This window comes from Leptinotarsa decemlineata, unplaced genomic scaffold (genome assembly GCF_025532065.1).
Source record: "Leptinotarsa decemlineata unplaced genomic scaffold, Ldec_3_MD MMD2_tig00026354_RagTag_RagTag, whole genome shotgun sequence".
NCBI lineage: Eukaryota > Metazoa > Arthropoda > Insecta > Coleoptera > Chrysomelidae > Leptinotarsa > Leptinotarsa decemlineata.
The window spans coordinates 6,316,107-6,340,784 of record NW_027412702.1 but is presented as its reverse complement, the minus strand read 5'-3'; the positions used below and the strand labels follow the sequence as shown (position 1 = coordinate 6,340,784).

The 24,678-nt window shown below is 36.5% G+C and overlaps 2 protein-coding genes across 2 annotated transcripts in view; both read left to right on the top strand.

The window, feature by feature from the left end:
* Positions 1-24,678, top strand: part of LOC111513663 (uncharacterized) — a 151,354-nt gene that overhangs the window by 46,253 nt on the left and 80,423 nt on the right. The window lies entirely within an intron of this gene.
* On the top strand, positions 636-1,749 carry LOC141486397 (uncharacterized). Its single transcript, XM_074184274.1, has 2 exons — positions 636-849; positions 913-1,749. The coding sequence occupies exons 1-2, from the start codon at positions 698-700 to the stop codon at positions 1,622-1,624; spliced, it is 864 nt and encodes a 287-aa protein (XP_074040375.1). The 5' UTR covers positions 636-697; the 3' UTR covers positions 1,625-1,749.

The following is a 24,678-nucleotide window of genomic DNA, read 5'->3' as shown; positions in this document are numbered from 1 at the left end:
AAAAACCATAAAGAAGTTTTGGAGAGAAACTATAAAATCAGGCCATCATCATCAGGTGGACTGGGATATCCAGGACTGAACATTAATCCAAATCATAGAATAATACAAACAAAACCAAAACCAACTGATGATGTATTAATGGAACCAACATGGTGAATGTATTCCCTCGTTAGGTTAGGTTAATAGTTACGTTAGGTTAGCTGCATAGTTACGTTAGGTTAGGTGTTAGGTTAGTATTCCCTCGTTAGGTTAGGTTAGGTTAATAGTTACTGTAGGTTAGGTTAGGTTAGGTTAGGTGTTCGGTTGCATAGCGGTAGGTTAGCGTACTAGGTTAGGTTACGTTAATACATACGATAGGTTAGGTGTTCGGTTGCATAGCGGTAGGTTAGCGTACTAGGTTAGGTTACGTTAATACGTTAATACGTTAGGTTAGGTGTTCGGTTGCATATTATGTTACGAACGCGCGCGAAGAGGGCGTAGATGTCTCTCCAGATGTCCCGCCTACCTGGGGCCGGAGGCCCCACCCACCTGGGCGGAGCCCAGGCAGTGGGCGTGGCCCCCCCCGTCGCCACCAACTTTTCGGATACCCCGCCCCTTTCCGAAGCCCCGCCCCCTTTCCGAAGCCCCGCCCCTCCCCGAAGCCCCGCCCCCCCCGACTCCCAACATTTGCGCATGTACACCCCTACCCTCATCGCGCATGTGCGCTCCCACCATTTTCCCACCGCTCACGCATCGAAGTCGATACCCTCCGGAGAGCACTCCACAACATTCAGTTCGAGAAGTCATCTCATCGAGAGCAGTCCACTCCACAACAAGGCAGTACGTTCCAACGACCAACTTGATATTTGAGTAAGTACATTAGGAATGTTATTTTTTATATCAACTAACTTTGTATTATTTCTTCTTTTTCAGAATGGCAACCAATACACAGGAGGTGAATAATGCTGTGGCGTCTATTCTGCCGGTGTCCGCTGACCAGGAGGAGGCAGCACCTTCGAGAGCGGTGACGGTTGACCAGCCAACCACTTCGCGTTCGCGAGTTAGGTGCAGATCTTCTAGCCTTGACTTATTCGAGGAGGAGGAGGAAGTCAGGGCTGTGAAGAAGGTTTGCCAACGACCTGCAGCAAAGGTTGGTCCTATTTCAAAGTACCGAGCTACTTGCAATAGGACTAATCCTTATGCAGGTAGTTTTTCGACCTCTCGTAAGAGGGCCTCCACACCAGCAGCAGCACCAGCAGCAGTGGAAATTCCGAGGAGTCCTTCTCCGGAGTTGGTGATATTGTCGCCGTTGGTGACGCGACTACCACCGCTGCCAGCGACACCGGCGGATCCTGAGGTGTTGGTGCCACAGCCTATCGGAGAGGTTAGTGAAAAGATGAGTGTTTTTCTGCAGAGATGCAAGAAAGCAGAACGAGCTGCCCGATCTAGCGAGGCCGCGTTGGTTACCATGAAGCGACAAATGGCTGAAATGGATAACCGACGGAGGGAACTCCAAAAGGAAATGGCCGAAATAGATCGGAAGTATGCATCTCTGCAGGAAAGGTGTGAAGCAGAGACCTCTTCGATAAAGCTGTACAAAAAAATAGTGACAGTTATGGACACTCTTTTTGTAGATGAAGTGTAAATATAAGATTAGTTTTAGGTTAGTTAGGAGTATTTAATTATGGTAGTTTTAAGTTTATATTTGTTAAGTTTATATTGAATAAAGGAAAAGGAAGTGAAATAAAGGGTGTACACTGTTTTTTGGTTTGGTACACATTGAACAATGCGATGGTTGGAGCATTTTTCTTCACTTCCTCTTATTATTATTATTATTTTTTTTATTTCAATTCCAAGTTCTTCTAAACAAATACCTCACATCAATTTTTGTGTTCTCTAATCACTTGTAAATAATTTCATGTGAAGAAAATTTAAAAAATAAAAAATAGACATGTTTCATAGTGAAATCGACAAGTATATTTCATTTGTATTTTATCCATTCAAGTATCTCTTTCATTGAATATGTCTTATGTCACTTTGCAATTTACCCCTACTCATTGAATATGTCTTATGTCACACTACAATTTACCCCTACTCAATGTTCCACTCCTCTCCCACTCCCTCTCGAAAGTATAAAAGTAGAAATCATCTGATGAAACATTCAGTTGATCAGCTAGCATCGAGATGGAACCCGATTCAACCTCCGAACCCTATAGCTGCCCGGATCAGGGGTACAACTTCAATTACTGGGATAACAGCCAGGTACAGGTTGTCTCTTCCACCACGGAACCCCACAGTCCGCCATACGAATACCGGGATCACGACATCAGGATGCAAGTTCAACATGTCACTGGCAGTGACGAAGGACACTTGGATGACTCGGAATATCCAGATCCTGACGGATGGTGGGACCCTGCTTATGATGACATTGTCCCAATGAGTAGCGACGACGACGATGATGACGACGACGACTCTGGTGATGATGCTGATGACGAGCTTGACGTTACACGTCCTCCACCATCCCCTATCCTCATCGAGGATAGTCCTCCGCCATCCCCAATCCTAATCGATGATGATGTCCTCAATTCCGATGATGACATATAATCATCTACTCGTCCATCATTTCCTTTCCTTTCCTTCCACGGAGTACACACTTTTTGGTTGGTGTACACGAGGCACTGCGAGGCTGGGGCAGTGTCTTCCTCCCTTCCTCTCCCTCTTATTAGTTTTTTTTTCCATAATAATCACTAGAATTTCTCCTAATAATCGCTCAGAGTTTCATTCTTGATGTTTTCGAATCTCAAACACTGTTCTACATTTCACCCCCTCCATTTCATTTCTTCCAATATAAATATAGCAACAATCCCAGTTCTATATCATTCTTCCACAATGTCGAGTACAGGACCCATCCAAGTACATGAAATAGATTCAACGTCTGATCATTTGAGTACAACCTTCGCTCAATTTCTGCAGCGAATCTATGATCTTCCTGATGATTTCGCAGAACGAGTGGAACAAGGTATTCAGGACGACATAGATGCTGTTGACGATAATAATGCGGATGATGTGATTAGTATATCATCTGATTCAGCTGATTATGACGACGACGACATCATGAGTATATCATCTGATTCAGATGACTACTATGAGGATGATATCATTAGTATATCATCTGATTCAGATGACGATACCATAATTATTGTTTCTGATGATGAGGAGCGTTAGTCCATATCATTGCATGGATTAATAAAAAAATAACAGCCCTTTTCAGGGCTACAATTAAAGACTGAAACAATAAAAAAAATAGCTCTTTTCAGAGCTACCATTATACTTTCAAACAGAAACAGATTCATACCATTGTTAACATTATGTTAACATTATAATCTCAAACGAAATATATGTATGTGAAAGTATTCATCATTATATGCATATGAATGATTGACAAATGCCAACTTCAACTTTCATTTAAAGTAGTACTCATCATATGCATAGATATTCAATGACTATCAAATTCCAAATTTCGACGTTTCAGTCAAAGTAGTAATTTATTTGTCATATAATGTATAGATATTCAAAGACTAACAAATAGTAATTTATTTGTCATATAATGTATAGATATTCAAAGACTAACAAATTTCCAACTTAGACTTTTATTAGTCAAAGTATTCATTTGTCACATAATCTATGAATACTAATACAACTAACTACTGTTTGTGTGAATAATGTAGCCCTGAAAAGGGCTGTTGTTTTTTTTTTGACCAGTAGGTCCACGGTTATTGTGCCACAGGTTGGACATTATTACATATAATACATGTAGATACTCGGGTGAAGTTTGTTAGTGGCCTCTCGCAAGCTTCACACCAATTCTGTCCCATTTCCATAATTGAGACAGTGTTGTGGGTGTTGACATGGGCATACCACCCTCCATTATTGTTTCTATGCGAATAAAACCGAAAGCAGCACCAACATAGTTTTTTGTTCTCTCCATCTATTGTGCTGATCAATACGTATGCATCCAATGCACAATACAAATCCAAGGGATCTTCCAGTGTCTCACTGACATTGAGTGTTCGCATACCGATCCTCATAGCACCATCACCTTCAGTTGTGTCAGCTTCTATCCCTTCATCATCTCCTTCTTCATCCATGACCCTCTCAAACTCCATCACGTCATCATCTTCGTCGCTTTGGTTGGCCTCGTTTTCAACTTCGTCTATCTCATCTTCATCGACTCCAACATCTTCTGCTTCAACTATTACTTCCTCTAGCGGAACATTGACATCCTCATCATCTGATTCGTCTATCCAATTGTTTTCATCAACAGCAGCTATTCTATTTAATGCAGCATTTATTTTTGCAGAATTCATCTTGTTGTTGTTTGCTCACAGTTGTAGAGAGTGAATGAATGAACTCTAGGTTTGCAAGTCAACTTATATAGGAGGTGATGCGACTCCCACTTGACTCGTTTAGAGTGGAATAGTAGGAGAAGTTATCCCACTATACTTCCACATGATGTTGATTTGTATAAATAGAGATCGTAGGTATAGGAGAGAGCATTCAGAGTTTCTGTAAGTCATCTCTTTATATTTCTAATCGAATTAGTAAAATGCCGTTTCCAAAAGAGTGGAATGAAAAACCAAAAGTGTGTGTCTACCCAATGATGATTGCAGGGGCTATTGTGTGCTACTTTTGTCAAATAAGTAGACCTAAGGATTCAATCAATCCATGTACTGGTATGTGTAGTGATTGCGTGTTGCGGATTCAACTATCGCCTCCTTCTCATCCACCGAAGCGAACAAAATCGGATTATCGTCAACAACAGTTACAGTGTCTGAAGTGTTCCGAACCTATAATATTTAACAATATAGGTATCTGTAGAAATATTTGTGGTACCTGTGCTGCCGTTCCAACTCCACTGCAACGTTGTTTGCGTTGTGATACATATTCCATGAATTGTTGGAATCATGTATGCAATGCATGTAGAAGTACTTGGGATCTGTGTGAGAAGGTTGGTCAACTCTACCCCAATAGGAGAATCCATTTTTTTCAATGTTGGTGTTTGACGCACGAGCAACAACTATTGAGGAATAGAGTCAAAGAACGTTCCACATCCACAGAGACATATTAACATTTTTCATTTTTTATTATCGTTATTGTCCTCTATTATTAATAAATATATATATATATTTTGAATTTATTTGTATTATTTTCTAACATTTAAAAATACATGCATGCAACACAAAGTTTTCCTCTTAAATGACAAAGATTGTTACATGCGTGAATAGTTTAGTGAGAGAGCGCATGTGCCAGTTGATGAAAGAGCGCATGCGCTAGTTTATTTTCTTCTATAAATGGTGAGGTCTCAGTAACATCATCACCTTTCCTATCCACATTCTATTGCTATCACATATCATTCCTCAGACCTTAATAATCATGAGCTCTATGCCGCTATTGATTGCTGAAGATGGTTCACCACTTGTTGATATCGATCAGACTGATTTTGAAAATATTCCAGTATTACATTTATCGAGTCAAGATTCGATAAATGATTTTGATATTAACGACTTCGTTAACTTTGCAGATGTGCCAGAACCAAATGAGCAAATTATTATTGAAAATCCGATCGTTTCGCAATTATCATCACTCAAACACTCTTCATCTACCCTTCCTCTTGGTGTTGATAAGAAATCTAGAACAATCAAGAGGAAGGTTACTAAGGCATCTTCATCGATTGTCACTGACTTCAAAGAAAAGAAAGAATCCAAAAGTGTTGTGCGACAGAAAAAACCCGCAACGAAAAGTGACAGATCGAAGAGGAAGCCAAAAGGTACTCCTAAAGAAATGAAGAGTGATTTGAAAGCTGAACCGCTATCTTCTTTCAGTCCCCTCCATCGGTTTGGGGAAATGAAAAGGAAAGCAAAATGCCGTCTTGTAAAGGCACAGATGACTATTGCTGAACTTGAAAAGAGTGAGCGAGCTATTAATGCTAATAATGAAACTCTTGAAGCATTAGATGCCAAGATTGCATTAGCGAAGGTTGAATTGGCTAGAATGTCTAAAGATGCTGATGAACTCCGTTCAAAAATTGGTAAAGATAAGCAATTCCATCAACGTTCGAGAATGCAAGCTCAGGCTGAGCTTGAGGAGTCGACTAAGCTTTATGAGACAGCATTATCAGTGAGAGATAATTGGCAAAAAGAGTTGGATACTGCATTTCAAAGTGACGGCGATTAGTTTTGGGAATGATAATGTGTTTTCAATATCGTGAGTTGAAAAATATAAGCGGGAATGGAGTATACAATTAATTTGGTTTGGTATACACAGAACATTGCGAATGGCTGGGGCAATGTTTACCGCTGCAATATTTTTCAGTTCACATACTTATAATTGAAATGAAAACAATAATGAACTTTAATATTACTTTATTCATAAAAGTCACTATTATATACATTTAAACCATATTTGATTCATCAATCCAAGAATTTTGTTCGCTAGGAAGGCCTAACCACTTTACATATACTTTATTTTTTCTTCTCTTCAACACCTTCTCAATCAGATATACGTCAGGATTCTCGGTTCGTAATAACTCTTCTTCGTAAAAACATCCTCTAATCGGCTGTTCATTCATATCTTCAAGATTATAAGTCGTTGGGATGGTTTTATTAATTTTAACAATCTTGAATAGCTCCGTGGTAAAATTCGCAGTGTAAGACTTTTCAAAAATATGTTTGTATTTACTTATACGTACAATATCATTTAATTGGAATTTGGGTTTACTTTGTCTTCCTCCAATTCCATTGATACCCTTGAATTTTAATTTTGTTGTTGAATCAACATTGATGGGTGCCATACCTATTGTACGATGAACTTTATTATTATATCTACTAGTTATAATTGGAAGAATATCAAGCCATTTGTGGTGACCTCTCATCGAAAATTCCTTGTAGAGCCATGCCTTTATTGTACGAATCACTCTTTCTGCTATAGCTGCCTTCTTTGTGCTAAATGTTGAATAATGATTGATATTATATTCTCGCATGAGAGATGAGAAGCTTTTATTGAAAAATTCTTTCCCTTGATCGCTTTGTATGTGTTTGGGGGAGTATTTGGCTTCTTTCAGTACATGTTTCATTGCATTAGTTACTGTACTACCTGTTTTATCTTCAACTGCTACAGTCCACAGATATTTGGAGTAACAATCTATCACTACAAGTATATATCGGTATCCTTCATTACTTTTTGCATAAGGTTGCAGTTCAGCTAAATCTATTTGCCATAGATCTGCAAAACCTTTGATGGTGGTTATTCTTCTACGAAAATTACGTCTTGCAGGTTTATGTAATTCATTAACAACTTGTCGTTTGACATCACTTATTTCATTAGTCATTCTATTTCAATATGATTAAAGAGAAAAGGTGATAATGTTACTGCATTGAATGATGATGTGACAGTGATCATTACATGTGAATATGTTAATATATTATACCTTCTTCACGTAATTCTTCAATTATTGAAATTATTTCATTATCATGTCCGGTATGTCCGGCTGACTTTGAAGCTACCAATAGTCGTAGGCGAGCAACTAACTCTTTCGGTGAATTCCAGTACACATAATTCACAGGTTTAGAATTATATATTTTCTCCATTTTCACTCGTTTGAGTTCTCCACCAATTTTACTTCTACTTCTTATTGGATATTGTCGTGAGTCTAATAGAGGTTTGATAACTTCACGAAATTTTTTAGAATTTGTATTTTTAAAACCATTCTTCAGATGATATTGTTTATATGGAGCATTCGTTATTTTCAATATTTTGGAATATACTTGACGAGTTTCTTCATTATCAACATCTTGTGGATTCTTCAAAAAAATCATATCATACAATTCTGGACTACCTGCGCATTCATATTTTTTCACTTTATTAGCATCCCAAAATGAAATGTTTCCATCTTTGAAATTTACCACTAGACTTCCCATTTTCAGCTTTTGTGTAATTGGATCCATACGTACGCCAAATGTTCCATCATATGCTGGATTTCTAGATTTTATATTATTCAAATGTTTCATCAAAACATCTTCACCACTTTCATTCATAACAGGTGAGATGTCAGGATCCGAGGAATCGATGTGGGACGATGATGGTGTTTCGAATAGAGTTGTTCTCATATCGTCTTGAAGTGTGCTCGTGTCACTATTCACAGATGATACACTACCAAAAGATTGTTTTCTTCCTATTGGAGTACTCATGGGATAATTTGAAGTAGATTGAACAGTTCCATGATTTGGTGATAACACTGGTGATTTAGAAGTAGCGTTTGATGATAAAACATTCAATGGTTTCATTATGGGCTCATACAATCTTTCAAGTGTCGTACGATTTTCAATATTATCATTCTTGATAGAGTTGAATTTCTGCCTGACAGCTTCTGTTGTCTCTACTAGTTGACGTTTCAAATTTATTTCATTGTTTTTATTTTCAGGATCTTTTTTTGTATTCATAATGCCCTTTTTTTTGAATTAAAGCTTAATTCGTTGGTGAAGTGACCACTACAATATTCAGTGATCGAATAAGTTCCAAAAACAAGATCATGGGTATATAAAACTATCGAATCCTTTGCGATATCTACCTTCATCTATTTTTCTATCCTTATCAATGACTAGAAATCCATATTGGTCCTCCCAGCATTTAACACACATCAATTGGAATTGTTTGAATGTTACATCGGGTGAAACATGATCTGAATAAATGTGATGTAAATTCGTCTCATCTTGTTTGAACATTATAATGAAATTGGTATTGTCACGCACTAACTGTTTGGGTACCCGTGAATATGTCTGTGCTAGATAAAAACAATCAACATCCTTATGACGTCCCATACAGAAATATGATCTAATAATATCTTGCTTTTCACATATCACATCATCGAAAATGAAAACAGAATTAGGCTTAGCGTCGGAGGGTTCCACTATTTCTGCATTATTGCTGAATGTATAAAAACCTAATCCTTTTATAGGTTCCAAAACACTTCGCAAGTACTGATATTTAGGTTGATTGAGTGATTTCGAATAGAGATACACATTTCTAAATCTCAGTCCTTGTGGATGTGTTAATAGTGATATCATTGCATTCGTCTTTCCACAATTTGAAGGTCCTATAATGAGTCCTCGAACTGATGATGGAAGTAGTGGACCATGTCTGAATACCCTTTGTCCATTCAATCCACAACCAAATTTCTCATCTAGATTATCTACAGCAAACTTTTCTTTCTGTTTTACAATGCGCATCGTGCCGTGGTTGGAGACTATATAAATGTTATTAGCTTATTCATTTCAATGTGTACCATCAAACGATACGGACGTATTGAAAGTGATCGTAAAATTAAAAGAGGTTGTGGTTTTGTTAATGATTTAATAAACAAACTTCCTTTCGAATTACATCTACCCGGAGGTTATCAATGCTGTGGACCGGGTACAAAATTGAAACAACGTTTAGCTCGTAACGACCCTGGAATCAATAAATTAGATATTGAATGCAAAAAACACGATATTCAATATTCTAAGCATCCATCCGATCTTGCAGCAAGACATTTAGCCGACAAAGAACTTGAATACAGCGCTTGGGATAGGGTTAAATCGAAGGACGCGAGTATTGGGGAAAGAGCAGCTGCATTACTTGTCACCAACATTATGAAAGCGAAAAGACATATGGGCATGGGTTGTAGTACCAATAAGAAAAAATGTAAGAGGAAACAAACGAAGAAAAATAAAATTAAAAAAGTTGCATTTGGTGCTGGGATAGTCCATAAAGTGCGAAATGTATTGAAGAAAGCTGGTGGGAATCAATTTGTGACGAATAATAGCAAAAAAGCTATCACTGTGGCATTGCAGGCGGCACGTAAATACCTTAAAGCTGCCGGTGGAAAGAAGAAAATCCGCACACCACGCATAATTCCTGTTCCCAAGATCGGTGGACTTTTACCATTGATACCAATTTTTGCTGGACTATCCGCACTAGGAAGTTTGGCGGGAGCCGCTGCTGGTATTACCAAGGCCGTGAATTCGGCAAAAGCCAGCAGAGCGGCTTTAATGGAAGCCAATCGTCACAATAAAACCATGGAGGCTGTAGCATTAGGCAAACGCGGAAGTGGAATATATCTCAAACCATACCGTAAAGGTTTAGGACTATATTTAAAACCATACAAAGCCACAAACAAAACAAAAAACTAATTGAACCCCTACCTCAGAGGCCTCTTACTGATCTCGATCTCAGTTATTATGCACAAAAAATGAAAATTCCACATTTTCGTGGTGTTTTTATGCGTGATAGATTACCATCTTCAGGTCCAAAACAAAACGAGACAGCTATTGTTAATTTAGATGGAATAAATGGACCAGGAACACATTGGGTGGCATATAAAAAATGTGGGAAAGAAGTCACATATTTCGATAGTTTTGGAGATCTACCCCCACCATTGGAATTGACTCGATTCTTTCGAAAATGTTCGAATGTAAAAATCAAATATAACTATGATCGACAACAGAAATTTAATACAGTTCTCTGTGGTCACTTGTGCTTGCAGTTTCTCTCTAAATAATTTTCCAAATAAAAATGGATTCAACACCAAAACTGGATCGGGAGGCTATCAAGGGAATGGGGTTTTCACTTAGAATGTTTTCAAAATATGGTACCTTGAAAAAAATGGATAAAGTGATGCTTGCAAATATGCCTAAGGAAGTGATACTTGCATGTGTTGCACATGAGATTGCATATGTTTGGGAAAAGTTGCCTAAGCATCTGCAAGATGACATCGATATAATGAAACATAGATATTGTTATGAGCACCACCACCACGATCAAAATTCAGAATCGGATGTTAATGACGGTCCTATACCTCGGAAATCTATGTGTTGTATTTGTAATATAGAGGATGTGAATATTGGTATCAATAAAAATGATACTTATTACAATACAACACCTTCCAAAAAGTGTAAATTGTCTCAAATGTGCTGTTGCTGTGTACAATAATAAATTGAAATGTGTTTCAAAATATTCATCAGTCATGTCACGAAAGTTCGAGCTACAAGCTGTCGGGACAAGTGTCTTGAGTGCGGATTTTTTTCCACCAATTGAATTGGATAGGAACAGTCGTTATGGATTAGGACTTTTGGGATTCTATGGGTGCAATACAATCAATAATATAACTGAAGCTAATAACTCAGTTAGTTTTAGAATCAGTAATGACAACTCATCGATACCCCAAAAGTTGACAATTGAAATTCCATGTGGTGCTTATGAAATAGAAGAGATCAATGCCGTCATACAGAAACATATCATGTTCAGATTGTTTCATGATAAAAAACCAAATGATGTCGTTGCAGATGATATTTTCTATCTACACGCCAATAATAATACATTCAAATGTGAAATGCGATCCAAATATGAAATTGATCTGACACATCCAAATTCAATAGCAGAAATGATGGGGTTCGCTCATGAAATATTTCCACCAAATCAGATACATGAATCATCATTACCAATAAACATTACAACTGTGAGACTTATCCGCTTAGATTGCAATATAATATCTGGTTCATATATAAATGGTGAAGAATCCCACATTCTTTTCTCATTCGATATTGATGTTGAACCTGGCTACAATCTTACTAAAGAACCACACAGTATTATATATATGCCTGTCAGTCCAGAAGGTCGTCAATTGATTCACAACATTACAGTGCGTATTTTGGATGAAAAAAATAACCTTATCGATTTTGGAAGTGAAGAAGAGATTTTCATTATTTTGGAATTGAAGAAAATCGAATAACTGTTGTTATGGGTTTCATTTATAATAGACAAAATCGCATTGAACAATCCCAAACGAGTTGCACTATCAAAAAGAAAGGTGTGCATAAAAAGAAGCTCATTCCACAAGTGTATGCTAAACAGTTAGCACATAACGCTCTGTCTGTGAGTGATCTTAAATTTTTGAAATCGATTGGATTGAAAGTGAGAAAATAACAATGGTGCTCGAAACAAACAATGAAAAGTTGAATATATTCAATGAACCAGTGCTCGATCATTCTCTCATAAGTTTACATGAGCACACATATAAGCCCTATGGATCACCGCTATTCAGGAATTCGGATGAAATCAGAATTGCAATCAATAATCAAGATGTTATACTAGATATTGCCGAGAGCTTCATTTACATAGAAGGTAAATTCACCCCCAAAGATGTAGCGAAAACATGCTATCTCTCGAATAATGCAATTGCATTTCTCTTTGACGAAATTCGTTATGAAATGGGTGGTGAACAAGTGGCTGTTGTTAGAAAACCTGGGATAACATCTACAATGAAAACCATGATATCATTTGGACAATCTCATGCTAACACATTATTGACATCTGGTTGGGGACTTTCACAATTGAAGCAAGATATCTTGGATACAAACAGTCATGTTTTTAGTGGAAAACTACCACTGAAATATTTGATGGGTTTTGCTGAAGATTACAACAAAAGTATCTTGAATGCCAAACAGGAATTGATTTTGATTATCGCTCGATCATTCAAAAACTCATATATAGGTGAAGTTGATGCTGATTTGGAAATAAATAAAATCGAATGGAAAATAAGACATATTGTACCAGATGATAAACACAAGCTTAAACTTTTGAGTAGAATAAACAAAAGCGGTCTGAATGCCAAAATCAAGTTGGCGTATCGTATGTGGGACCTCTATGAACTACCATCATTACGTGGGACTTCTTCAGACATATGGGCCATCAAAACAACTAACGCATTGGAAACTCCTCGTTTTGTCATCATCGCATTCCAAAGTACTACCACATCTGAAGATAGAACACAAGATATTACAAAATTCACAACTGCTGATATCAATAGTATTCGAGTATACTTGAATTCTGAAGTTTATCCATATGAGCGTTGGAATTTGAATTTCGATAAAAAACTTGATGCTCCTGCTTATTATGCTTTTGAGAGTTTCCAGCGAAGTTATTATGATAAAGATATGAGTGAACCTCTGATGGACATTGGACAATTTAGAGAGAATCCACTATTCGTCATCGATTGTTCCCATCAACCGAATGCAACAAAATCATCAACTATTGATATAAAGATTGAGTTTGAGACGAGGAAGACCAAGTTTCCAGACAACACTAAAGTATATGCATTAATTTTGCATGATACAGTTTTAACATACAATGCATTGGATGGTTCAGTTCATAGCAGATATTGACACTTTTTTTTCACTCTATCATGTACTGTTTTATGATCTTTTTTTTTTTATTTGTAACTGACTTATATCATGTATTGTATTTTATATCATATTTATTATTTTGTAATCATTTTCTATTGTATTTCATCAGATTTAAATAAATAAAACATGAAAATAATACAAAGTTTTTTATTTGACATTATTTATGATTTACAGGAACATACAGACTATCTAAAATAACTTCTTCCTCATAATCATCATTTTCGCGACCATCTTCAATTTCCTCTCGATTTTCATCATTCAATTCAAAGTGATGAATAATCCATTCTGGCAAGTATGGTTGGAGGCTATACAGGAATCTTCTTAGGTTCAGTTCAATCATAACCTCACAAAGTTGCCACAATTCCAATTCATTATCCAAAAATTTGTTGCAAACTTCTGCACCACTCCAATAGTTCTCAGCATCACGAAGGCATAATTCGATTCGTTTTTCATCATAGCATACACTCATATCATAAACGCTTGCATGTTCGGCTCCATCACCCAACACCTTCAATTTAGACGACAAATGTTGAACCGATGATTTGAGATCTACAATATCGACCCAATCTTGACTTGCGTACTGCATCCACATCTTTAAATGGTGGAACTGAAATCGAATAAAGAAAACAATAAGCAACCTCCATTTTTTCAGTGATATAATACTCACATTCCCATTTTACTTGTAGTTACAAAGTGAGTGTATTCAACTAAGTTAGTAATGTTTATATTTCCATATAATTATCACCTAATATATGAATATTAATAAAACAATAAGAAATTCATTATAATTACTATTATTATTCAATCATATTGAATTTGACTAGAGTTATCGTTTTCACACCAAAAAAACTTTGTAAGCTATGACCTAAAGAAATTTACTATAAATTATTACTATTATTCAATCATATTGAATTTGACTAGAGATCGCGTTTTCATGCCAGCAAAACTTTGTTGGCTCTGTCCTAAATACATCATCGTATATTTACCACCTGATGAGTTGATACAAGATATATCGTCATCACTGAATTGCAACGAAATACGTTTTGGTAGCCATGTTTTAAATAATTTATCATTGCTCACATCTTGCAAAGTTAATAAAATTGATTTACCAAATCGTGTAGAATAAGTTGACATATTTTTAATTATGTACACTTCATCAATTGGCAATGATGATAAGGCCTTTTGCTCTAGTATTTCAACCTCCTGTACAATCAAATTATTAATTTTATTCAAGTCTACTTTTGAAACGGACATGATGAAAATATATATGAAAATATAAACAATTTCCAACAGACAAATACACTCACCGTCTTCCTTCTATTACGAACTGAATAACACTCTACCAATTGCTAACTGCTGCAGATATATTCGTCTACTGATTTCATAGTGTGCCAGGCATTTCTTTTATATTAAACAGTGTGAGTCACCCCCACCATGAAACCGTGAAAGATTCACATTGCTAGTTGCTATCCATTAGAGATGCCTGACGTCACAGCCAAGCCCATCTCCCAACTTGATGCGATAACAGTTGCCGGTACGAGCAAGCAGTGGTCGTTGCGGTCTCGGAGAGGGTAGACGCTAGGCAAACGGTCCTCGGCTGCCGTTGTGTCACCATCGATAGCGGGGCTAGAGCGAACCTTCATCGCTTCGGGAGAGGTGAGGGCAGACCGATGAATACGCATTACTCTGCCACACGTCGTGGAGTGAACATGTCGCTCTCTAGCCGTTGAACGATTATTGCTGTGACGTCACTCCACTACTAACTTGGTGCCCTAACACCGATGGAGCATTTATTACTTGGAGGATCTTCGAAGTATGCAGACGTATGTTTGTACATAGACAAACAAGCACATGATGAAACCCTGTACCGTGCATTCTCCTACACACACACACACATAAACACACAAAATCTCATATGAAAAAAAAATCTGAACGATCCATGCACCAGACACTTCAAGGTCACAACGCCTTGACTTCACTGCACAACAAAAAAACTTCACCAAACAACAACCAATAAAAAAAGCAATTAATACGTCATAGTGGTGGGGGGAGGCCGAGAATCAGCTGTAAACAACTACTCACAGAATAAAGAATTACCAAAAAGTGTACTACAGGTTCTAAAACGAGGGCTCGAGGTATCAAAGAAAAATGATCACAAGGAGGATGCAAGAAAAACGAACAACTATGCTGGTCTATTCAAGTTATTTTTGGTTGATTGGCAAAATATTTGTGCTGATGTTAACATACTGCACTGTATTCAGGGTTATAGTTTACCTTTTGTAAAAAAACCTCATCAGTTGTTCTACAAAATTCAGAATAATTCTAACAGGGCACATAAATATCGGAAAAAGAGTATTTTTAATTTAGAGTCAATAGGCGCAATTCAAAAATGCAATCCAAGCAAACGTCAGTTTGTTTCATCATATTTCTTAGTGCCTAAATCCAGGGGTGGTTACCGATTCGTTTTGAATTCGAAAGAATTGAACAAATTTATGACATCACCTCACTTCAAACTAGAAAATATCAAAGCTGTTCGAAATTTGATTATTACAAATAGTTTTATGTGTACAGTGGATCTCAAAGACGCGTATTTTTTTATTCCGATCAAAGAATGGCATCGTAAATATTTGAGATTTTATTTTGAAAGTGAGCTTTATCAGTTCACTTCATTGCCAAACGGCTTAAGTTCAGGTCCTTTTATATTTACAAAAATCACGAAGCCTGTACTACGACATTTAAGATCTAAGGGTATAATTATATTGAGTTACCTGGATGATTTATTAATTATCGGAAAATCCGCTGTGGAATGTGTCAAACATACAAATATTGTTATTTATTTTTTAGAACAATTAGGATTTATTATAAATTCTACTGAAAGTATATTGGAGCCTAAACAAAAATGTAAATTTTTGGGGTTCATTTTTGATAGTGTAAATATGTTGTTATCAACATATTTACAACAGAAAAGTTGCTTTATCAAAATTAAATAAATTACCAATTAAGCAGAATTGTAAGATACGCGAATTAGCAAAAGTGTTGGGATACCTCGTTTCTCTATGTCCAGCTGTGAATTATGGTTGGTCATATACCAAACAATTATAGAGAGCAAAATATTTTGCTCTCAAAAGATCGTTGGGAGATTATGAAGGGAAGGTAAAAATTATAGAATCAGTTAAAGATGACATCAGATGGTGAATTCGTAATATTCCAGAGACTCAGGAGGACTTGAAAATTAAAAGTTTCGATATAGAAATATACTCTGACGCTTCTTCTCCTAGGTGGGGAGCAGTATCGGGAAATTCATGGGTTTTGGAGTCAAAACCAACAAAATTTACATATTAATCAGTTAGAGCTTTTAGCTGCATTGAATGCTTTAAAATCATTTACACAATTGAAAAATAATTGTAACATATTGTTGAGAATAGATAATACAACGGCAGTTAGCTATATCAACAGAATGGGTGGCATGAAATACATTACCTTACATGAAATTACACGAAAAATTTGGCAATGGTGTGAATCTAAAAATCTTTGGGTTTTTGCTTTCAATATTCCTTCCAGAGAAAATATTTATGCTGATATGGAATCGGAATCACGGAGTTTCTCTGTCGAAACAGAATATTCATTGAATAACAGAGTCTTTAGTAAAATAAAACAAGTTTTAGGAAAACCATATATCGATCTTTCTGCATCACAGCTTAATGCCAAATGCAAGAATTATGTATCTTGGAAAAGAGACCCAGATTCCATTCACATAGTTGCATTCACAATATCATGGTCAAATTTATTTTTCTATGCATTTCCGCCATTTTCAATTATTTTGAAGGTACTTAACAAAATAATAACTGATAGAGTTGAAGGAATTTTAATAGTGCCAGATTGGCGAACGCAGCCATGGTATCCTATTTTTATAAAGCTCATGTGTTCTCAACCAATTCATTTTGAACCAAAATCAAACCTAATGCTGAGCCCTTTCAGACAACCGCATCCAATATGGACGAAGATTACCCTGGTTGCTGTGCGCTTATCAGGGAAACATATATAAGTAGCGGAATTCCTGAATGTGGTATCCCAACCCTACTTGAGTCATTAAGTCCTAATACTAAAAAACAATATAATAGCTCGTTGAAGCAGTGGTGGGTATTTTGTAACCTGCATAAAGTGAATGTTTACGAGCCTAGAATAATAATAATTCAGTTCCTGCAAGAGAAATTTGAGTGTGGAGCAAATTATAATACATTAAATTCCCACAGATCAGCATTAAAATTAATAATCGTATCGCTTGATAATGAAGATGTTATAAAACGTTTTCTCAAAGGAGTTTTCAAATTGAGACCGGTTTATCCAAAATATTCCACGACTTGGGACCCTTCCCAGGTTTTCGAATATTTGGAAACACTTTATCCATATCATATCTTATCATTGGATGAAATAACGTACAAGTTAGCAACTCTCTTGGCTTTGGCGTCTGCTCAGAGGGTACAGACTATTGCTAGCATAAAAATATCTGACATAAGGGACATGTCTTCAAATATACAAATTAATATTTCAGAAATTATTAAAACTTCTGCGCCCGGCAGGCAACAGCCGGTGATAATTTTACCATATTTCTATGAAAAGCCAGAGATTTGCGTTGCAAAATGTCTGAATGAATACCTATCAAGAACACAAAAATTACGAGGTATTGTCAACAAATTATTCATAACACTTAGAAGACCATACCATGCTGCTTCAAGTCAAAGTATTTCACGATGGATCAAAACAACCTTGACTAAAAGCGGTATTGATACTCAAAAATTTTCATCGCATTCCACGCGGCATGCTTCCACTTCGGCAGCAAAACGTAGTGGAGCAACTATTGATGTTATCAGAAATGCGGCAGGGTGGTCTGAAAAATCTTGCGTGTTTGCCAGATTCTATATAAACCGTTGTTTAATAGTAAAAATTTTGCTGAAACTATCATTTCTAATTTTAAAAATTAGTGGGAATTTAATCTATATAAATTGTTATTGTTGTAATGTTTATTGTTAATGTATTTTATAAACTATATATTCATTACTACCGATATGATATAATTTTTTTTTATGATAAGTTTATGAACTCAAATTACGAATTATTAAATCATAATGATTAATTACAGAGTATTATTCAGATCGCTGATTTGCTTTGAACATCTACAAGGTGGTCTGTGATGGTGTGGTTCTGAAATATAATATGAGATTAAACGACTTACCTGTAAGGAAGTTCAATCTTGATTATATGAAGAACCACTACATCATAGACGAACCCAACCCTCCCTCATTTTTAGCTTACCCTTACGCGATCTGAAATAGGTGCACCAAAAATCATAATGAATCAATGGGCTGAGTATATTGATATGGAATATTTCTTTCATTCGGGTAAAAACTAGTGGTCGGTTTCCGCCTCAGAGGCGTAACTACAAGGTGATTCTTCATATAATCAAGATTGAACTTCCTTACAGGTAAATCGTTTAATCTTAGATTATTTCCGCAATTTTCCATCGCGAATAATGAATCAGGTTATTATTGAGAAAGAAATTGAAAGCCTTTCAAAAAGATTGGATCCCCTATCTTATTTAATATTCTAAAAGTGACATCTACCCCTTGTATGGAACTGAACTGCGAGGGTGAAAATATCACTTGACATTTTTCCCCTTGAAAATGAAACTGGAATGCCTTTCAGATTCTTTTTATCATTTTTCCAAAGAAAATAGGTAGTTTTCAAATTGACATCTAGTATCAATTAAGGACTTCAAGGAAACTTTATTCATGCAAAGTATATTCAATAACCACCTAGTTGCGGTTATGATGGAATATTATAGAAATTATGCTATTTCAAAATCAATCTTAACACCTGTTTTCTAATGTCAAATTCCGTGGTCAAATTATTATGATTTCCTGAAGTGGCCTCATATCTGAAATAAATGATTTTCGAATTGATAACTACAATAATACATAGGACAATGAAAGGACATTGTTATTTCGAAGTCTCTAATCGCATATTTCTTCCTCACAAGTTATATATAATTTAAATTTTACTCCGCGATGGAAGTGATTTAACACATGAACAATGTAATATTGAGTTATCTTAACATATACAGCTTGCTTGTCCATAGATAACAGAAATTATTACACTTATTCTGAACAAATTAATAAGCAATACCCATAAATATCCTACAAACATGCCTAAAAGCAGGTTTACTGTAATTTATCAGTTCATATTCTGCAGGGTACTGTTATACTTATATGCGGAATATATTCTACCTTATCCGATTAAGATTTATTGAATGTTGCGGCTGTAATGGAATGTAGTATCTGCAATCTCAGTGAACCAGAAAAAGGTTTTTGTATACGGTTTCCATTGAGTTACTTGCATTCGCCACTTCGCTTGCATCACCTTGAAATTACTTATTGAATTGACAAATTTAATTTACCAAAAACTGTAGCGAATTTGTTTTTAGAGCTAGACGAATAATAAAGTTGACTAGATTTACCAAAAATGGGAATGGTATAATTATGACCTTCATGAAAACTTTTGAAGATGTTTTGTTGTATTTCTCTGTATAGCAGTTTTCAAATAAATAACAAAGCAGAAAGGTATGAAAATATCTATCAAGTCGAATTCCAATAATAAAATATATCATCTACCAACTGGTATTTCCAGAATATATTCAGAGTTAGTGATTCATTACCAAATTCAGATATTCAGAAATATAATTATCAAATTACAACTATAAATATCCATTGAATACGGCAGCCGGTTCGGTTGGCGTGAGTGATTTGTTCCAGTCATTTAATCGACCGTAAGGTGAAACGGTGGTTCGAGCCGAGACGAACGATTTCAACTGCCTATCCAAACTGTGCTATAAATCACATGATGAAAAGTAAGACCTCGTTTATCCTTGGCTCACATGAATTTCGACTGTTGAAGATTGTCGTTAATAGGGGGGCGACAGCTGCTTGACGGAAAACCATATTTTAACAAATTTTAACAGGTATAAGTATAAATCACGGGACCACCACATTTCCTAATCCTACTGTGTGGTTTATGTCTAACTGTCCCAGATTTTATTGAAAAAATTAGTTTTTTTTTAACGAATATCTATCTGCAGGGTGAATGTTATGTTTTCATCAATCAATTAATACACTCTCCGTAAAGACTAATGTTTTTTGTGTTTTTGATCAAATGACAATAACCAGCCATCATCAGCAGAGTATTTTGTTTAAGTGGTGTTTTTTTACGGACAAAACACAAGCACACATTGGATTTGAATCGCTGGAGATTAAATCCATTTGGAAAAACGTTCTCAGGAAGTTTATTCCTCATAAACGCAGTTCTCCAAATGAAAGAGTTCTTAAACAGTGAAATTCGAGGTGTACTGAGATGAACCTCAAAACGATGAGCAGCCACAGTCCGTCGCGTATTTCTGATATGTTCCGCTCTTGGTGGAATCAAATGTGGCAAGTCACTTGAACAGTTCCCGTGAAAGTATCTATAGAAGAGGGACAAATTTCCAACCTCTCTTCGATTTTCCAGACTATCAAGTTTGCAAGTGATGTTCGAGTTTTCAATCAGGCGTATGGCTCTTTTCTGGATGGAATCCAGCAGTTTCAGAGTATGTTTGGGGGCGGAGCTCCATACATGAGAACAATACTCCAAGAAAGGTCTGATCTGGGCTTTATAAAGCATCAACAGTAGCTGAGGTGTATACAGTTTTCTGGTTAGGAACAGTGTTCCAGGGTTTTGAGAAGCAGCCTTTGCAATTTCAGCAACGTAATTGTGCCAAGGCATAATGGTGTCCATTTTAACCCCCAACAAACGTATCGAAGCGGAATTCGAAATTACTTCTAGATCCTCATTGAAATATTCAACCTCCTGCTGCTGGTGGAGATGTACATCTGCAGCAGATGTCCTGGAATCCAAATGTAATGATGAGACAAGTGGCTATCGTCAGCAAAGCAATATACTGGATTCTTGGTTGTTTCAAACAAGTCGTTGAAATACAATAAAAAGAGGGTTGGAGACAATATGGATCCTTGGGGAACATAAACGTTGATGGTGGAAGTATTTGAGAGATATTCATCGACGGCCACTTGCAGGGAACGTTCATTCAGGAAGCTGAAGAGCCACACAGAAGTGATCCGACAAGCCATATCATCAAAATTTGGCCAACAAACCTTCATGCCACACACGGTCTCGATTGCTTTATTCCAAATATTAGGACATACGCCTGTTGACCTTTATTATGATTAATTGTTGTGGAATTGGCCGCGGTGGTAGTGCGCCCGACTCACGATCGGAAGGCCGTGGGTTCGATTCCCGCCTCGACCAGATATTTTTCTCGAAAGAATTCATCCGGTTGAAGCTGGGATGATTCTGCAACCGTGTTAGGAATCACACGTTAAAAGGTAAGACCTCGTTAGTTCTTAGCTCGCACAAGTTTCTCAATTTCTGAGAGTTGTCGTTCGTATGGGGGTGACAGCTGATTAACAGAAAAACATATTTTAAACAGAATAAATTAACAGATATAGCTACCGACCAGAAGGATCTAGACTAGACCCGTTGGGATTGTCAAGCAGTTTAGCTATTCCATTTTTTTTATGTCGATACACTCTTCTCGAAAATATGTTCACAGTTTCAGCATGTTTAGTTTGTTGGTGAGAGACATAAAAGTTAGAAGTGTTTTGCGTGTTCGGTGATTTTTGGCTATCGAAAAATGTGGATCGAAAAATGTTCATTAAATTTTTTGTAAAAAAATGTAATTAATTACGCAAACATCACTCGACAATGGCATACGGTTATTGTGAAAAGTGTTTAAAAGTGGTACAGGTTTTACTCGAAAGTTTGGGAATATGTGAATGTGAAAGCTTGCCATGGACGCCTCAGCACATCAAAGAGGGATGAAAATGTTGAAAATGTGAAAAAAAAAATTTATGTAGAATCGCTCAGGAACTGTTGAATAACGTCAACGGCGATTCCGATGTGGTTGAAAGGGTCATAACTGGTGGCGAATTATGAGTAATATGGTTATGACATCAAAACCAAAGTCTCAATGTAAAAGCCCAGGAGAGCCAAGACAAAGAAAGCACACCAAATTTGATCAAATGTTAAGGGTTTATTCACCAATAAATTGATGGATGTAGCCGTTACTACATAGTAGGAGATCAGCATGAAGAATGAGAAATTAAAATTTTCAAACAATTACAATAAACTGAAAATAAATCATAATATCTACCCTTATATATCTACTGTAGGTAATAATAGAGGTCCTGAACTTGATTGAGTATCTGATGTTTTTTTACCTGTGACAATGTGGATACGCTAATTTGAAAACTGGTAAGTAAACTATATCGATTTGAGCATTCAGCATATTACATCCACAATGCTTGTGAATTTCTAAGGATTCCAAGGTAGACAAGGTAGATGATAGTGCTCTCAGATTTTTATAAGGTTTACTCATGTACTCTTTCCAGATCTACGGCACTGTTTCTTATTCCGCAATGATCTTATTTTTCATTCTTTGATTTTGTTGGTCTCCTATTTCTGCTTGGTGATGTTCCCATCTGCCCTCTAATGAGTATCGTTTTTAATGTCATTACTCACTGTTTTGATGCTATTTGAATGTATCTTTATCAGATCGAGATTCCTAATTATGTATGCTATTTATGGAGACTGTTGTTTTCTAGATATTAGCTGACACTTCGCCCTTCGCCCTTTCAATTAATGTGGATGTCAAAAATCAATATGTTGATTATTAATCAAAATATAGAAGGAAATGTTTCATCTGCTGAAAAACGTTTATCTCAATTTAAATAATCATGAAATAGCAGCGGCAGTTTTTTGCGATCTTTCAAAAGCGTTCTATTGCGTGTATCATAAAACTCTGCTGCAAAAACTAGGAGTGTATGGCTTTAGAGATATACAGTGTGTCAATTTGAAAACTTCCCACCCTCAATATCTCCCTTCCAGTACATAATATGAAAAAATGGTCAGACAGGTCAACTTTATTTGCAAGGGGGACACTCTGAATGAATATTTTCAACCCTCGGGGTTCAACCCCCTAGGAGGGGTGGATGTTACCCTCAGAATTTCAAATGGAAAGGGGGGTCAAGTGGCACATCATTTTGAAGGGCATTCAATTCGCTTGCCGACGGTGCCCTCATTTATTATTTTCCGATCAGCAGTATCCGAAAATGTAGTTCTAAACTAATAGAAGTAATTAGAATTGGCCTATACTAAAATGCCTGGTTATCAAGTTAGTATGCAAAGAAATACAATTTATTGACTCTCTTATAAGTAAAACTTGTGATGACGGGTCAGCTTTTCAACTTTCCATCAGGGGTAAAATTAGACAAGCCTCAAAAAATTTACATTAATTAGTTATCTGATTTCGGTGACTTTCATTTGGGTTTATTATCGGATTTAAAACTCTTATCCCTTTTTTGTTACTTCTGCTATAAAAAGTATCGTTTTTTGAGCAAAAAAGGTGTTCATCGCATTCAAGCCATTTGGTAGTACTATCATTTCAGTTTCATTTGTTGAGCTGATCAGCGATACCTTAGAAAGTGTATAAATTGTAAGAATGGTTTACACTATCCAAGACCGAATTGAAATAATTTTTATTTATGGAGAGGTGGGCAAGTGCGCACGAAGGGCGGCATCTCTTTTTAATGAAAGAAATCCAAATCTTAATATAAGTCACCGGTATGTGCTTGATTTGGTGACAAAGTTTTCCGAAACTGGTTCGGTGAAGAATAAAAAAAGGAATAACCCCAGAGTACTGAATGAGGATGCTCAAATTGAGGTGTTGGGAACATTTGCTGCAGAGCCGACTAGCTCCTTACGATCAGTAGCAGAACAGACGGGAATGTCACACGAGACTGTAAGGAAAGCACTGAAAATGCACAAATTTCATCCATATAAAATGCAGATTCTCCACGAGCTCCATGAGGATGATTATGACAGAAGAATAGAATTCTGTGAAATCATGACTCTTCGAATCAATGCTTTACCTAATCTTCTGTTCAATATCTGTTTCAGTGATGAATGTTCATTTTTCCTGAATGGCAATGTTAATAGGCAAAATTGTCGCTATTGGAGTGACGAAAACCCTCACAATTTTCGAGAAGGACATACACAACACCCACAAAAAGTTAATGTTTGGGCTGGTATTCTTGGAAATGCCATTATCGGACTTTTATTTTTTGAAGAAAACTTGAATGGTGATCTGTACCTAGATATGCTTCAAGCACCTATCGATCCACTTATAACTCACGAGCTCGAAACTCAAATTGATGCACACGGTAATTTACTGTTGCAGGAAGATTTGTTACATTTCCAACAGGACGGTGCGCCACCTCATTATTTTCGCCCCGTCCGACAATGGTTGAACGAGCGATTC